Source organism: Geospiza fortis, unplaced genomic scaffold, assembly GCF_000277835.1.
Source record: "Geospiza fortis unplaced genomic scaffold, GeoFor_1.0 scaffold97, whole genome shotgun sequence".
NCBI classification, from domain to species: Eukaryota; Metazoa; Chordata; class Aves; order Passeriformes; family Thraupidae; genus Geospiza; species Geospiza fortis.
The window spans coordinates 2,668,533-2,685,644 of record NW_005054343.1 but is presented as its reverse complement, the minus strand read 5'-3'; the positions used below and the strand labels follow the sequence as shown (position 1 = coordinate 2,685,644).

Genomic DNA, 17,112 nt, shown 5'->3' with positions numbered 1-17,112 from the left:
GGGACCCGACCTCCTTGTATCTTTGACAAGAATTATGATAATCTCAGTATTAAGTGTTAGAGCTTGAACAGAAAAGTGACAAATCCACATCAAAATGATATTAGAGAACATCAAAGAGGCAAAAATATCTCTCATTTAAATGCTCACCCAAAGTCTCTAAGAAGCCACAGCCCAGCCTGACATGGCTTTTTATAGCCCTGAGAAGCACCTGTCAAAGGAACTGCAGGTGATTTCAGGAATGTTCCTTGGCTACCTGCAGTTTCATCAGGCTGCTTGAGACAGTCAAATCACTATTTCCTTACTGGGATGAATGATTTATGAGGATTAAAAAATTTGAGCCTGAACCTATGAAGTGAGTCACTGGAACTCAGGGGTTGCCTCCCCCGCTTCCCTCCAGCCCAAATCATCACACCTTCCAGGCCTAGTCTTGCTGCCACTGAAATACTGCAGAAAACAAGCACCCATTAAATACTGCAGGGCCTGCACTACTGTCTCCAGTGCCATCTTTCTCACTGAGGGCCCATACCCGGGCAGGGAAATCCCAAACTCACCCCGAGACTGTCGGCAAGGAAGCTGGAGCTGCTGCCTGCAGTTTCTCTTGCTGCTTCAGAAAAGATTTAGCTTCTTTTGAGTTTGAGTCTACTTCTTTAGTCACCCTGTTGGAGGAAAAGAGAAAAACCAGAGGCTAAGGAGGAGCTGTACTCAACAGTAAAATCAAAGATCTATCGAGGAAACACAGAAAACAGGTACAAGAGTCTGCACATCCCCTGCACAGAGATCACCTTCATCAGCTGCAAGCTGAAGAACACACATCTTGTTAAGATTTCATTCCAGTGACAAACCCTCTACATTCATGGCAGAAAAAAGAAAAAGAGTAGCTAATTAGAGCTGGGGGAGGAGGGGATGTTTTTTCTTTCCAACAAACTGGAATGCTTATTCATTCAAACAGGCCTGTCTCACTAGCAGCTACTAAATGCTCTCCTCAGGTCACTGGGGGCAATTCCAGGCTCTTAATTGGGCTCTTGATCTTCTCATTTGTTGGTCAGTGAGGCAGCTCTTCAGCCACCCATGTCTCACAGCCCACGGCACACAGGCTTGGCAACATCTGCAACTCAAACTCAAACCAGAGCGTGGAAACTGGCTCTGGGGATGGGCAGTGGGAGAGAAAGCTCTGACAAGGCAGAATGTAGAAATTTACTCTCATTTTCTAGTTAATTTTTGTTTGAGGCCCTGAGGGTGCAAAATATTGAACTTCAAAAAATTATAAATCAATATGGCATCTACAGCAGGGAATGAATTATAAACATGAGAAAGAACCTCTAGAAAACCACTCAATAATTAATTGTTAGAAAACCCAGCTACTTTAGCCCCCTCATTTACCATGACCTGCCTCCAGCAACACGCTTTTCATGCTCTCAGTAGCTCTTAATGAGGTTGCCCTGATTTGCCAAGCTAACAATTTTGTTCCCATGGAGCACAAGCCTGTGAGCCTCTCCAGGGCCCTGCAGCTCTGTGGGCACAGAGGCAGCTTGACCCACAGCTCAGTTGGCATAGAAGAAACAATCCTCCATCTCACCCTCCTGCATCCTGGGCCTCTGGTTGTATCTGCTCCAGCAAGGATGTGCAGGCTCATCCCTGGTCTACACCATTTGCTGATGAGAGGCTGAAAGCCTGGCTGGCCATGGGATCTCCCCTGGCTACAAGTCAGGCTAATCACTGCTTGCTTCCTACCCACCAACCTGACCCCACAACTTCCATGAAAGAACTGGCTGATAGTCATGGAGGAACCCCAGGAGCTGCAGCCCCAGATAGGTTTCTGCTGGGCTGGCATCAGGTAAAGTGACACAGAGTTATCTGTTAACCCTGGAGGCACTGATGTCCTGAAATCTCACTTGCACACAACTAGTGCATCGACGTCTCCATCCCGACAGTGAATCAGCACCTGAAACTCCCTTCCTCCTTCTCCACAGACTGCAAATGCAGTGGAAAAGGCACAAGAATAAATGCCTGTGCTGTACAACTGCTCAGCCTTGTTCTGCCAGTGCAGGAGGAGATTAACCCCATTTCCCCCTGCATTGTCACATGCCTTTCAAACCACAGCAGTCATGTGGATAGAGACAATCCCACACTAGGAATACTTAGAAGTGTTGGCTGATCAGATTGGTAAGGGAAGGGGTAGGAAAAGGAGAAAAGCACTTCAGGAAGAAAATAAAACCTTGCTACAGCATCATCACAGTTCACCCCAAACACACCACCCAGTCATGGCCCTTGGCAGCAGTGGTCATGTCATGTAGCAGTCATACACCAAAGGTTACACTACATCCATGGATTTCATTTGACAGGATAAACTTGGTGTCTTCATGCAGCAAGAAGACAGAATTTCCCCCAACCATGAGGCTGAGTTCAGATCAATGCAATCACACAGTCTATTTATTTTCAAATGCAGCATCTAAACAGCCAGCTCTGACCCCTGCCAAGCTGAGAAGCAGCACCCTCTCTTGTGCACTCCGCAGTGCTGGCTCCTGGCAGGGTCCCTCTCCTCTTGTCCACCCCTGCACTGCTGTGACATCCAGGGTGCACCCCTGGCATGCAGGGAGCACCTGAGCCACAGAGAGAAACATCAGGCAACCTTGAGTGTGCAGGAATCCAAGAGGTGCAGCACAACAGAGAGCAAGTCTTCAAAGCCAGTGGCAGAGCTGAGATCTCAGCACTGGGCCCTTGGCCTTAACCTCCTGTGTATCTTCAGCCCTCTCCAGCCTGGAGACAGAACTAACTGAGGTGTCCCCTACCAGCTGAGGAAAAGAAAGGCACAAGGCTAAAATGAAAAACAGCTCTAGGGATTTGCACTCCCACAGAGTTAGCACACTCTTGGCTGGACCAGCAGTACAAGCCACAGCTCTTGGAACAGGAGATGCCCAGTCCCAGAAAGGGTGAGAAAGCAGAAAGCACATGATGCACAGGCAGAGTGTGGCACAGGCCTTCAGTGACAGACACTTCAGCTACCCAGGGGCACAAGACATGTTCCTACCAAAGGTTTATTTGTGCTTTGATTCTCACACCCTGCTCCACCCTGGAGTACTAGTAACAATGGCTGGGCACAAAATACAACACTTAGTTCCATTTTCTTTGCTCCCCTTGGCCTGCCAGCAGCTGCTCTAACATGTATTTTTGGAGTTGTCTGCTGCAGAAATTCAGCTGCAAAGCTGCATGTAACCTGTTCCACCAGGACTGCCCAGCTGGGGACAGAGGAATGCGACAGAAATGTAATTAAAAGTGACCTTTCAAGGCAATTCCATCACAAGACCCACTTACTGCCTCATAAACTGAAACAAAAGCTGCTCTGAGGCAGGCTGCTGCTGGGCTGATGCCAGCAGCAACTCCTGCACCACTCCAACAGGAATGACGGAACAGTATTAAGGAGCTTTACGAGGTATTAATTCAGGTTATGCACATTTCAACCTTTCCCAGATCCCAGGCCAGGAAGGAAAAAGAAATCCTCTGGTCTGCATTATTATGGGAGACAATAACTCTCTCCATGTAGAAACCAAAACAATTCTTGTTCTTCATGGGGAGAAATGGGAGTCATTAATTCAGCTGGAAGAAATCACAGTCATTACTAAGGAAAATTACAAGACCTTTCACTTTTAAATACTTGATAAATAACTATTTGCCTGACTGTTTACTGGGATGCTATTCACACATTGTAATCCAGGACTAAACATGAAAACAAGTATATTGTCAGCAATAAAACAAGTAGCTAGTGTCTCGCCCGCTTGCAGCCCCTGTAATTCACACACAAAGCCACTCACTCTCATCACTTTGCCACAGAGATTTCATTACCCTGCCATGCTATTAAATTTCATAATAACACTTCCAAAACACAGAACAGTTATTAATTTTTTGGACCATGCCAGAGCCTGGAAGCACAGTGATGCTACTGTACAAGGTGTTGTGCAAGTGTAAAACAGAAATGTCTTCCATATTTAGAAGTTATTATAAGGAAAACATGCTAGAAACTGGATCACTGAGTGCCCTGAATACTTACAGATGTCCTTCTTAAGACCCTACATCTCTGAACCAAGCTCCAGGTGGTAGCCAAACATTTAGGCATGGCCATACCCACCCAGCCTGCTGGTTTGGTGCCCAGTGGTGGATATGTGAGTTCCAGCTTCCACTGAGGAACTTATCACCCATCCTTTCACAGTTACCAACTGGAATGCTGCAACTTAAGTGAGCAAGGAAAAGGCCCCAGGTTATGTATGCTGGGCACAAACCACATGAAGACACCACCTGCTGTCAGGCTGTCCCCAAGGGGTTCCACAGAGCACTTACAGTTCTGAAATGTAGCAGATTAGTTTAAGAGCAAGTGGTTGATCTGCTCCCAGCAGTGCCCTTAGCCACATAAACTGCTACAAAGAAGGAAGAATATATGATTGAGTAAGCATTATGCTGACAGCTCCAGCTAATCTGCAGAAGGGGATTAAACCCAAATTTAAACCCAAATTATTAGCTCAGTGGCAGAGTGAGTCTAACACACCAGCTTGTCTGCTGCACCCTGGTCTTACATCCTGGTAGAGCTACCAGGGAGGAAGGCCCCAATCCATCACACCATGGCACAACACAACACCCACAGCCCAGGACTTGCCCCAGTGTGGTGCCTCCACTCCAGCACAGCTGAATCCAGTCCTGCTTGGCAGAAACAGAACTTGTGTAAGGGATGCCAAGGCTGCAGTGTGCCAGCAAAGTGCCCAGCTCAGCAGTGAGCTGCAGGGTGCCCTGCAAGCCCTTGGAGAAGTGCACCAGCAGAGCTTCATCCTTGCACAGAGGGGAAATGGGGGCAGGATAAGGGCAAGCTGGGAAAGATAAACAGGCATATCAAAAAGGCTTGCAGGCTAATTATCTGTAGTCTGCTGTGTAATAGCAACCTTATGCATCCCAAGTGCCAAAATCCCTCCAACACAGCTCCATTCTCCTACCAAAACACCTGGTGCACATCAGGCTGAGAAAGCACATGTTGGTATTTGGGTACAAGGGGACTTAGAGCAGAGAAGGCAGTTAAAATTTTTACTCACAGCAGCACAAAGTTACCCTCTCCCCGACCTTCCTGCTAAGAAAGGGAGAACAAGAGTGGAAGCTGTGGAAAATGCCAGCTCTTCAGTACTCAGGACACTGTCCTCACTTGGGAAACCTGCCCCAGTTTAGACCTGACACAGTTATAAAATTTTCCACATTATCTTAATGTTAGCTCTGGGGAATCACAGACCAAGGGAGACAAAAATTAGGCTAATTACCCTTTTTCATTATTCCCCATCTGTATTTAGTCTCAATAAATAGTCCTTCAGCCTTCTGGAATGATCACTTAAGGAGAAAGTAATACTCATCTACAGGAGTTTGTTAAAAAATTAATCCCTTTTGAGCTGAAGAATAATTTTTCTGAATATTTTTTGGTGGACTTTTGTGCTTGAGCTGCAATGTCCCAGGTGCCTTCCACAGACAGATACACTGCATGAGAGGCAGATCCTCCAGCCTGCAAGGTCCTGAAAATGCTGCAGTGCACAGGTTCAGCACTTTGCAGGAGGGAATTAGGTTCTCACACAAGTGAACCTCCAGACAACATCTGCCTGCATACTGCATTTGTATCTATTTTACGTTGAATTAGCTGGTGTAGAGCACAGAGAGCTAAAATTAGTATGTCCCCATCACTTTTCTAATTTCAAAGTAAAACATTAGTTTTCTCCCTTTCAGAAAAAAAAAAGAGCATTCCTTTTCAAACCAGGTGGGAGAAGCTGTTCCCTGGGAAACTCAGCCTATTCCCTGAAGCAACACAGACAAGACCAAGCTGGAATAACTGATAATTTTGTAGGCTGACTAGATAGGCAGAAGAAGCTGGCTGGTTTCTAGACAGAAGCTGTTGGCTGGTTTCTACAAAGAATCAAATGTGATGAGAGCTCTCCTGCAGCCAGGCAAGGGCCAAGCAGCCTGCCTGGTGCTGCTCCTCACAGCAGGTGTGTGCTGCTATCCAAGGAGTCAGCCCAGGCTGCATCACAAACCAACTCACCTGAAAACAAGCAAAGGTGAATGGTATTTTAACATCAATAATGCATAACCGTGTAAGCCTTGAAGGAAACAACCCATTTTCCATTATCTCCTGTATGACAAAGACTCTGTGACAGATGCAAAGAAAAACATCAGTGGATGGACAGTGCTGCCTCCTGAAATGCTGACCAAGCTGTCAGGCCCTTTTTGGACTTCTGCTTGCAGCTTCTGCAAGAGGCTCCCAAAACCCAGAGGGTAGCAGCACACCAGTTACCAAGCTCCCACTGGGGCTTGCAATAGGTAGAGCACGTCAAACACGGCTCCCTGGAGAAGCTGACCTGCAGCCAGGGCACAAGCCCTGCCCTTCATCTTGTTGACTGCAGCTGTATTCACCCCAGTTCTGGCACCTCCAAGTACCAGGTCTCTTCTTGCTTAACTGGGTAAGTATTCCCTTAGCCAGCTCCACGGCACTGCCTCAAAGTCCCACCGTGCATTAGCACGTCAATCTTCGAGGCATCCCTGTGTTTTAATTTGTACCTCTCCAAAGGATTAAATCAAGATTATGGAACACACCTCTGAGCTGAGTAATCCAGGAGAACAGATGAGCTGCTGCATGTGTGAGTGTGACAGTCCCCCATTAATCAGGACTTGCAAATCCACTGAAAGCCAGACAGATCCCTGCAGCCCTCCAAAGCAGCACAGTCAGCATGCCATGGATGCCCCACCTGCTGAAGGATGGGAGTAGAGTACCACAGGTATTAAGAGCCAGGGGTTCTAAATTCACTTAGAGCTATGAACACTGGACACAAAGGTTACACAGATCGTAACAGGAGCCAGCACACACTACAAAGCAGAGGCATCCCCATGGGAGAAAGGCCAGACTAAGCTTGGCTCAGTCTGTAAGGTGTTAATGAGACTGTATGGCAGCAAACAGCTCTGCCTCCCCTTCAGGCTAACACAGAATCCCTCTTGCTTCACCATCTCTTAGTTACAGGAAAAAAATAATGCATCTCGCAAGCTGCACTTTCCAGCAGGGGAAACCCCAGGCCCAATGCCTGCAAAGCAGGCTCTGCCAGCATCTCACCAGAGATCAAAAGCCCTTTTCTGAGCCTGGAGCTGTCAGGAATGAGCAGCAGCTTGGAAACAAGGGAAACAGGCCAAGCAGCAAAATGCTGGGAGTGGATCTGAGGCCCCTGAGATGAAGGCATGAACAGAGAGACCAAAGAGCCCCTTACTAATAGCAGAAGAGCTCCTGTGAGACCTGAATAGGTCAGTAAGCACCTTCTGTTTTCAGATTTTTAAAAGCCAGGAAACTACCTGAGAGCCAGATAAAGATACAGTTCTTCTTCTGGGAAAGGGTGTGGTTTTTATTGAAGCATTCCCACACTGACTTACACAGAACACAAATTGAAGAACCCAAAGATGAGACAATGCAGTTTGTCATCCAGTTCCCAAAGCCAATGCAGCACCCAGACACCCCAGGTTTGAAAGACCCAGAAATGGCCAAGTCAATCTGGAGGTCAGTCCATCATTTTGGAGATGCTTTGAGACTCCTCCTACTTCTGGAGATCCCAGCTGAGCCTCCTTTTTCATCACACCGATTACCAGCAAAACCACACAAATGAAACCAGCAGAGATAAATTATTTCCTTGAAAGCAGCAAACCACATTAGAAGCCAAAGATGACTTTCAGGTGGGCATCTGCTCAGTCACCTTGGGAGTTTCAAAAGCATGTTGAGATAAAGGAAGACAACAGGGGTCAGCATGTTGGTGAGTGCAGGGCTATTAAGCAACACTTTGCAAGTCACAGCCTCTCTGAGCAGAAGCCTCATCTGCACATCTGCTAATGAGAAAATCCTGATTAGACACTGTTCATTAGCCCATTCCCCTTTTCCAAGCACATTAAGCAAACCAGAACACGATTTATTTTAGAAGCAAGTGTTCTGGCTTAGAGTCCTGGCTAGGTTTGATGTTTATGAAGTTACAATTTCTGCAGCTGCCTTTGAGAAAGGCAAATGGCTCACAAGTGAACCAGCACACAGCACAGCTCCTGCTCACACTTTCTGACCTCATCCCTGGGCCACCATCGTGCCAATCAGCATTGAACAATGTTAGTATTCCCCAGGGAAATTCTGAAGCATCAGGGAATGGATGCACACAGAGGAAAGGTTATCAAAACCAGCCCCTGAGACCCTGTCATTCCTGAAAGGTAACGTATTTTCACTTAATGGCTTCCAAAAAAAAAAAATCAATAGTTTTCTTTAAATTGGAAAAGGCCAATATAAACATATAGCTGAGGCATGCTTTGACCTCTAAGAAAAACAACAGCATAAGGGCAGAAACAGGCTGCTGCCTACACTCCATCATGCCAAGATCAGCATTTTGGTGCTTGGTGGTAGAAAAGCAAAAACACACTTTTTAGTCTGCCACCTCTAAACAGTGGTCACATTCATGTTCCAGGTAATTCTGGTCAGTTTGATTTGTCTTATGGTGCTACAGCATCATCCCCATGCTTATACAAGTCAGATTAAATTTCTGGGAAAATCTAAAAAGCCAAGGGTTTTGCACCATGGAAGCTTCCTTCAGAAAGGGGTATGCCACCAGAAAGTGGCTAGAACATATTTCTCTAGAACACCTTAGCCAAGGAGGACTGAGGATAAAACCCCACTGACATCTGGCACCACAAAACAGAAGTCTTCAAGGAGTGGCTTTTCAAAGGGCCACTGAAATTTGTTTGTCTTAACTTTTCTAACAATTCCTTGCTACTGCAATCAAAGCCACTGCAAAAAGCACATGAAAATATGAGTGGTTTCTTCCTCTGCTCCTAATAGCTCAGTTCATTGTCTTCCATGTCTAGCCTGACAACACCCAACCACCTCATCTGGTGGAAGCTGTGTAGCATTTGCTTTCCCCCTGGAAAAAAGGCAGGGCTTTCCAAATATCAGGCTTCAAGACAGGCATTCTGGTAATGCTCACCTGCCTTCTCACTCACAGGTATAAGCAATACAGCAAAAGCTTTTACAAAAAAGCACACATGGAAGACATCAAGCACATCAACCTTGATCTGATGTGCACCACACCACCTACAACAGCAAGAGATGCCCACCCAAACTCTTGGTCTTTCTCCTGATTTTAAAAGCTACTGTGCTTCACTCAGCATTGCTCAAAGCCCCATGAGCACAAAACAAATGGCCAAGATTCACACCCAGCAAGAAGTGTGAGCATGCTGCCAAGCCCTTGCATTGATTCATCCACTGAGGTCCCTGAAAAGCACCACAAGGTAAGGAGAGGGTTAATGGTGTCACAGGCTTTCTCACTGCTTGTTAGCCTGACAGGTCTGACTGGGCCATGCTGAGAGCACAGAGCAAGAACACAGATGGACAATTACATGTTTTAAAAATTACCCTCTGTGCCAGCTCTAAATCTTGAGACTTGTGGGAGTTGCTTCCCTGCTCTTTTTACCCATTCCCCTTGAAATAAATCATCAGCATCAAGATTTTCCTTCCACACTTCTTGCTTTCCAGGAAAAAGCAGAAGCAGCTGCTGTGGCTCAGACAGCAACCTTAACTGTCTTCAAAGCAACAAAATAAGTGACAGACTCCCAAACTCCTTGGCTAACACACCCTTTGTTTGCCAACTTTGCCACATTTGGTTGTCTTAGTAGCCATGTAAGGAGCAGAGAGCACATCACAGCCACTGATCAGGAATCAGAGCCTGAGCAAGGACTGTGGAAAGCTCAGGCTGTTTTCAGGTGTCTGCTTCTCCTGCAGCCCCTTCCACTTGCTATCTCCTAAAAAGGGTCTGGGATCAAGTGGTTGAAGCTCTGGAAGAGAACAGCAGATCCAGGGTTAAAACAGCGAGCAGTCTAGGACATAGCTGTCCCTCCAACAAGCACACAGGTGAGCTAAAATTAGTAACAGAAAATCAATATTTCAGTAAGGAGAGGCAGCATAAAGCAGCAGTACTGTACAGCTGCAGAGAACTGAATTATAACCTCACCTCCACTCTGAGGTCAGCACTTCGTGGTGCAAAGGAATAAATCAGTCCTTCACCAGGTCTGCACAACTCTACCAAGGAGCTCACCAAGGTGAAGAGCTCAGCAGCCCAGAAAACACCTCAGACTGGGCTCAGGCCTCACCATCTCACCCAATCAGGCCTAAGGTAAACCTCAGTGACTTCACAGGACACCAAAAAAAGAACCTGCTCAGCCACCTCCCTTCACCTTTGCTTCTTCTGCTCAGAAGTCATGAACTTCACCACTAAAGCCCTCAACTTAAGGTCCTTAAATTTCAACTTGCAAACAATCTCCTCTGAATAATCTTTCCTGAATCCTTGACATAGGCTGAAAACCTGTGAAACAGCAACACAGAATGAGCAATGAGGTTTTGTCCAGGTACATCCTAGATGATAACCACTTACAAACAGTAACATGATAATCAGGTTCTTTTTCAACCCATACTTCAGCTGTGGCAGATGAAGTACCAAATTCAGCCAGTATAAACCTCAGTAATTACTACAATAATTTAAGCTTGTAACTATCTGGTTATAAATCTGATATCTTAGGTACTTTAACACTTTTAAGATGTAATAGCTGCACTGTGAACCATCATGTTCCCTAACCCAGAATAAAGCTGCCACTCAACTCTGCTCAGCTCATGTAGCAGCACAGCTTGTTTCCTCAGAGCACAGTGGTCACACAAGTAAAAGCAGTCCTGCAGCAGCCCAGGGACTATTCCAAGTCACAAGTGTGGTCTCCTACACAAGTCAGTGACAGGGAGCTCTTATCAGAGATGGGAGTTCACGTCTCACATAGAACAGCTCAATACACTGTTTTGCCATGAGTTCGCCCACCTTTCTACAGAAATATATGAACTTTAATATTCCTTAAATCCAGCAGCAAGTCACACCCTCAGTGTGACACTGCTTGTTTGGCACTGGCTCTTCCTACTTTGATTTGGCCCATGCAATGCAGCAGCTCAGTGTGGACCCCACCTATCCCTGTGAGAAAGGAGCTGTGACAGGAACACCTCCCCGTTCACAGCTTTGCTTTGGCTACTTGGTTCATGCACATGGGGAAGCAGCCAAGGCACTGAAGCAGCACAAGGCACAGCTCTGCCAGCACAACACAGCACAGCTACTCTGCAGTAGCAGGAAAGCATTCCCACCACAAGAACAGCCTGTGTAAAGCTCTGGCCACAAACCACACAAACAAACCATGTGCAAGAAATACAAAGCTCCTAGTCTGGAGCCTGGAATCTGGAACTTGGAATCTGCAGGATGTGAATAAAGCAGGGCGCTGAACACACCTCCCATTCCTGAATTAGCACCCAAGCCATTACTCCTTTTAACTTAGTTTTGCCTTCTACAAGCCAAATTAGGTAGAGAAGATGTTTCAAAGTAAAATCTCTTCTTGACAGCAATCAGTAACCAGACACTTCTCTTCCCTCACAGGCTGTCACACTGACACCATGGGGCTGGACCAGCTCCAGGTATGTGAGCCCCACTCTGCTGCAGTCCCTGCTGGAAACAAAGTTCACTGTCATGGAAAGAGCACAGAAGAACCATTCTGATGCACTGAGCGCAACAGAGATTTAAAAAAAGCCAAGGACCAAATCCTTTTGGAGTGCTAAAGAGAAAACAAGCAATTACAAATGGCAACAGTTTTTCCCTGGCACTGGGGATGCAATTCCCTATTAATGCAAACACACGTCCTGCACTGTGAGGCAAGTTCATAAACCAGAGGCTTCAAAGGAGTTTCAGTCTCTTCTGACAGGGAGAAATGTCTTGAACTTCCATTTAGATGCTGAATTGCCTTTGCAAATTGCTCTTGCTGCCCACAATTATAGCCATTTGGGTGACAGTCACCTGCTGCTCCTAATCTATTTAACATGAGGGAGACAGGAAAAGCAGACAAAACGTCCCAACTGCAAAGCACTGCAATCAGATTGTTTCTAGTTCCAGGATTCAACAGCTTTAGTTTTATATAATGTATTTTCTCAAATTAGAATCCACTAAATTAAAATCTTCATTTGGTAATTGTTAATTCTTAACACTCCAAAGCTGAAGTTCAGCGCTAGCAACTGATACAAGCACGGACTCATCAAAACAGACATTAAATGCAGCAAAAACCTACAGGGGAGCTGACAACACAAAGCCCCTTTACTATTCCAGTATAGCCCTGTAGCTGGAGATCACTCAAGCCACTTCTGCTACTTCAATCAGGCCAGAAAAATCATATCATCATCTTACAGGAGAAAATAAATTGTTCTGCAACAGGAAATCAGGGCTAAATGATCTTCTGTTAAGAGCTTCAGTGAGCAGACTGTGAAAATTTGTGCCCTGAATCTTTCACTGCTTAAATACTCATCTAAATTCTTCTCAAGGTTTCAAAAAAGCAACTCCCAACAGCAGCCTCAAACCATTTAGAAAGGCAAGCAGCAGAGACAGCTCTCATTTCAGTTCCTTTAGTCCAGAAATGCACACACACACACACACCTACCGTGTGGTGGCCTTTTATAAGCAATGATTTGCCAGCTGCTTCCCCAGGCAAGGAAGTCAGTGTTGGGTATTCAGAGTATTTGCAGACGTTGGGGGGTGTAAAGACAACCTCCTGCTAATCTGAAGAAAGAGAAACCCTCTGGGCCTCACCTGCTGCCATTAGGGGAAAGCACCAGCAGCTGTGAGTAGCAAGCACACCTTGTACCCTACCCACAGCTAACAGTGGAACCCATTTAAAGAAGCAAGATGTAGCAAACATAAAAGAATCAGCTTTGCATATCACAAAAATCAAGGGGGCAAAAAACATTGCAGGATTTTTCTGTTATCAAAGAGCTCAAGAACATGATTTTGTTGTAACTCTGGTACCAGCAGAAAACAGTGCTCCAGACCCCACTGCAAACCTTCTGTTGCTGCTTCTGTAACCAGCTGATTTAATAACTACTGTAAACAAAGCATACATTAGCCTTGGTGTTTGCAGAATTACAGTCTCACTGTCACCCGGGTCCAGCTATTGCCTATTTCATCAAAAACTGGTAGAAATTTCTACTGATTCCTCTGCAGTGTCCTAAGGGAAACAGTAAGCACTGAGCAGTACAAAGGACACTGGTGCAGGAAAATATGCATTTTTCTTAGTTACAGTTCTTAAGAAACCACGGGTAAGATACTGGTGTCAAAAGCATAAAATCAGTGACTTAGAGGCCCTGAACAACTTCTGTTCACATAAAGCAACCAATGTTTCAAAGGACACTGAACAAAGTGAATGAAGTTCATCAACGAATGAGGAGCATTCCTATGGTCTGGCTTGCCCAGGGAAGTAGCAAAGTCCCTACCATGGCTCACAGCCCTCCTCAGATTTTTCAAACAGCTCAGGCAGCAGTACTAATCTGAAAAGCAAGAGCAGCAGAAGCCCCAGCTCTGCCTGCTCCTGCAGATTTAGGCAGAGTGAGTGTTACTGCGGGGAACTGCTGCCCTCTGCTGTCACACCAAACAGGCCAAGTCAGTTGGAGAAAACCAGGTTTACTGCTACATATAAATAAAATCCCCCATGATAAGAACCAGCAGTTCACAGGGCAGTCAGATTTCAGGTGTGTTCAGCCAGGCCCCTCAGTTCTGGTTTTACACATTTATGAAACACCTGACCCTTCTTGCAGCACAGTCTAAGAGGCCTCTTGTAAGCCAAACTCAGCCTAAAGCAGGATTTTACCCAGCCCATCCCCTTGGCTGCAGCTGTTCCAGAGGCAAAAGCACTCAGCTGTTAGTCTGCTCAGCAAAACACCTCTTACTGCCTGCAAATCTTTTTTGTGCATTGTGAACATCACCAGGAAAGTGCCAGCCAATAATCCTGCCTGCAGCACAGAACCTGGACTAGGCTGAAGGAATAAAATGTGTTACCCCCATCCTTGTGGGACCAGATGTGCTTCTTTCCTCATCTCAGCCTTCCCAGTGACAGTGCCACCAGGGAGCTCTGCCAACCATTACAAACACTGGCCAGATGGGGAAGCCTAAGTGAATTTGAATTACATTTATGAATGTTATGAAGTTGACTAAAGACTGAGGTCTGCATATAAGGATACTCTGCAGCGCTGATGTAGGAAAATCTTGGCCTCACTTTCCCTGAGATCTCTATGTGCTCACAATAAAAGAAAAAAAAACAGTTTAAAGAAGACCCACTGTGCCTCAGAGCCCAGCTCCAGCCTGCCCCCAGCACTCAGTTTGCACTGGGCCCACAGTGGACACATCACATCTGCCAACTTACTTGATTTCCTCACCAGCAAAATCGAATGTTTTGGTGATTGTCACTTTTCCTGAATCTTTTGGCTTCTCCTGAGGTTTATTCCCACCGTTCTCTTCTTTAGTCTATAAAATACATGAAGGAGAAAGCAAAACAATGTATTTGTGAAGCCAAGCCAAATTATTATTCCAAAGGGCCGAGGGCCCAACACAGACCTTGGGTAGCACTGCAATTTAGGCTGGTGGTCAAAGCAAGTCACCCACAGACAAGATAAAATAAATAAATAAATTTCATTCCACCGGAATTAAATTCCCCATTTTGGTTCCAGGCTGTCATCGAAGCTCTAAGATCAAAACAAACTAAAACAAGAAGTGAAATTGTAATAAATATAGGAAGGAGCAAGAATACATTGCAGTGGTTCAGAAAGAAAGCAAAAACCTGGAGATTTGGTTCTCTCAAACTAAGCACCACCAAGCAGAAAAGCTGCCAAGGTGAAATCCACTAAAGAATGTTTCTTTTTACTCAAGAATAGAGAATGAGAAAACTCATCAGCAGAAAAACCAATGCTGATCTCCTTACTTGTCAATAGCATCTCTTTTATTTGAGAAGGAAAAATCTTTATGAAGCAATTTGTCAGCAGTGCCTCAGTTTACTCAGTCACAGCTACAGCTGCTAAAAGGATACATAAAAAACCTCAACCACTGTAAGTTACAAAAACAAACCCCAAATTCTTGGTCTAAATCAACCACACACCACAGAGATCTTCTGGAAGGCCATGCAAGCCCAAGCAGTTCACAAAGAGAACAGAGGAATTGCATGTCCCCATGAATTATTCCAGGCTATGGAGGAACTTTCAAAGACATCTCACATTTTAGCAACCTGCCCATAAAAGTAGAACTGCTAAGAAGAAAATGTTCACTTCTCTTCTTCCCTCTGACTCTACAAGTCCCCAGCTGCTCAGCCAGTAATAAGAAGCAGGAGGGCTAAGATGAAAGGAGTCTCCTTCCAAAAGTTGCCATCAAATACTACAAAACTACACTTGCTCCACAACCTCCCAAGAGTCATGGAAAGAAGCTTCACACAGTCAGAACTGTACTCACCAGGCAGACTCCTGTCTTCTGTTACTGAACATTTATTGTGGCTGACCATCTAAAAACCCCAAACTGATAATTCTACCAACAGAGGCTCACTTGTGGTACGTTCTTCCCTTCTACCACCTAAAGCATGAAAGATTTTGACAGGCAAACACATGCACCTGGTTTTACTGAGAACCAAATCCTTTCTAACAGCTACCACACACAGAATTCTCTCTCCAGAAAAACCTCTTCCCACTGAGAGCACCTTACTGGGGCTTACAAAGGACACAAGAAAGCCAGATTCAATCCTGCAACAAATGTGCAACATGCAGCACCTTCCAGACCCCCTCCATGAGGATGGAAGCACAGAGAGCCCAGCACAGAGCCCTCTTGTTTCCCCCCACACACACATACACAAAGCCTCCTTTTTTTCTTTTTTTCTTTTAAACATCAGGAAAGGCACAAGCCTCAGGGAGAGCTGTGCCCCCATGCACAACTCAGACCAAAGCTCTTCATTCCTGTGTCAAAAGAGGCATCCAGGCCCAGGAAGGGAAGCCAACAGGGCTGTGCAGGACAGCTCCAAAAGCAGCACCACCTCTGCATTTGGAAGGAAACCAGCACCTTGCAGTCTGGCCCATCAGGGGATGTGAGTCTCACAAAGCAGAGGGGGCAGGGGTAACCCCAGCCTCTTCCCAGCTCTGTCCAACACCTGACACAGCCAGAACCAAGGGGAGATGCTCTAAACCTCCAGGCCCTTCACACCCTCCGTGGGGGCAGGCCCAGGCCCCCATTACCTTCTTGATTTGTGTCCCTTGTGTGGCAGCCACAGCTTTGGGCTTCTGTCCTACATCATTGAGGAAACTGGCCCAAAGAGCATCCTCTTTCTTTTTTTCTTCTTCTTCTCTTCTTCTTTCTATTTGCTCTACATCATCCACTTCCTCCTCTTTCTGCTCCTCTCCATTCTGCTGGGCCTTTTCTTCCTCTTTCTCGTCTGTCTCTAGCAAGAGACCTCCTTTCTTCCTCTTCCTGAAAGCAGATGCCGAAAAAGAAGAAAAAATGTACATGGAGCTGCTGCAACACTATTCCAGAGCTGAACTGTAAGCTTGGGTGAAGCAACATAATATTTCATATTTTTACTAACACATCCACTTTGGGAGGCTCTCTCTTGACCTTGGAGTGTATGTATTTTATTAAAAGATGCTGCTGCTCAGAAAATACAGTGAGACTGATGCAGGCAGTGCCCCTGAAGTGAACTGGGCCCTTTGCATGCATTTCTGTGAGTACAGAATGGGCTGAAACACTGGCACAGGTTGGCCAGTGGCTGCCCCATCCCTGGAAGTGTTTAAGGCCAGGCTGGATGGAGCTTTGAGTGACCTGGTCTAGGGGGAGGTGTCCCTGCCCATGGTAGGAGGGTGGAACAAGGTGCTCTTTAAGGTCCCTTCCAACCCAAACCATGCCAGGGTCCTGCGGTTCTGGAATAATGCAGGAGCCAGGAGGGGAGGAGAACCTGGGCTAGATAGAAACCAACCTCAGCTAAAGTATGTATATACTTATATCAACGTGACAAACCCCGTCTGTGCGTGCCTTGCACTGAAAAAGGTTAATATAAACAGCTCCTGCTGGGGAGGGTTTTCAGGCACGTTGTCCGTCGGGGCCGAGGTTCTCTGCTACTGCCACTAAACCGGAACGCAGCGCAGCGTTTCGCGTTCCCCTGCCCGGCACCGGGCCGGTTCCCAGGGCCGTACCTGCTGCCGGGCCGGCCGGGGCGCCC

At 46.1% G+C, this 17,112-nt stretch overlaps 1 protein-coding gene across 1 annotated transcript in view; it reads right to left on the bottom strand.

Moving 5' to 3' along the window:
* The window catches only part of CFDP1 (craniofacial development protein 1), a 59,310-nt gene extending 42,905 nt beyond the window's left edge, over positions 1-16,405 (bottom strand). The window contains exons 1-3 of the mRNA XM_031058393.1: positions 16,136-16,405; positions 14,290-14,390; positions 552-656 (exon numbers count right to left, since the gene is read on the bottom strand). Coding sequence (XP_030914253.1) covers positions 552-656; positions 14,290-14,390; positions 16,136-16,405 — 476 coding nt within the window. The remainder of the gene's footprint in view (positions 1-551; positions 657-14,289; positions 14,391-16,135) is intronic.
* Between the last annotated feature and the right edge of the window lie 707 nt (positions 16,406-17,112).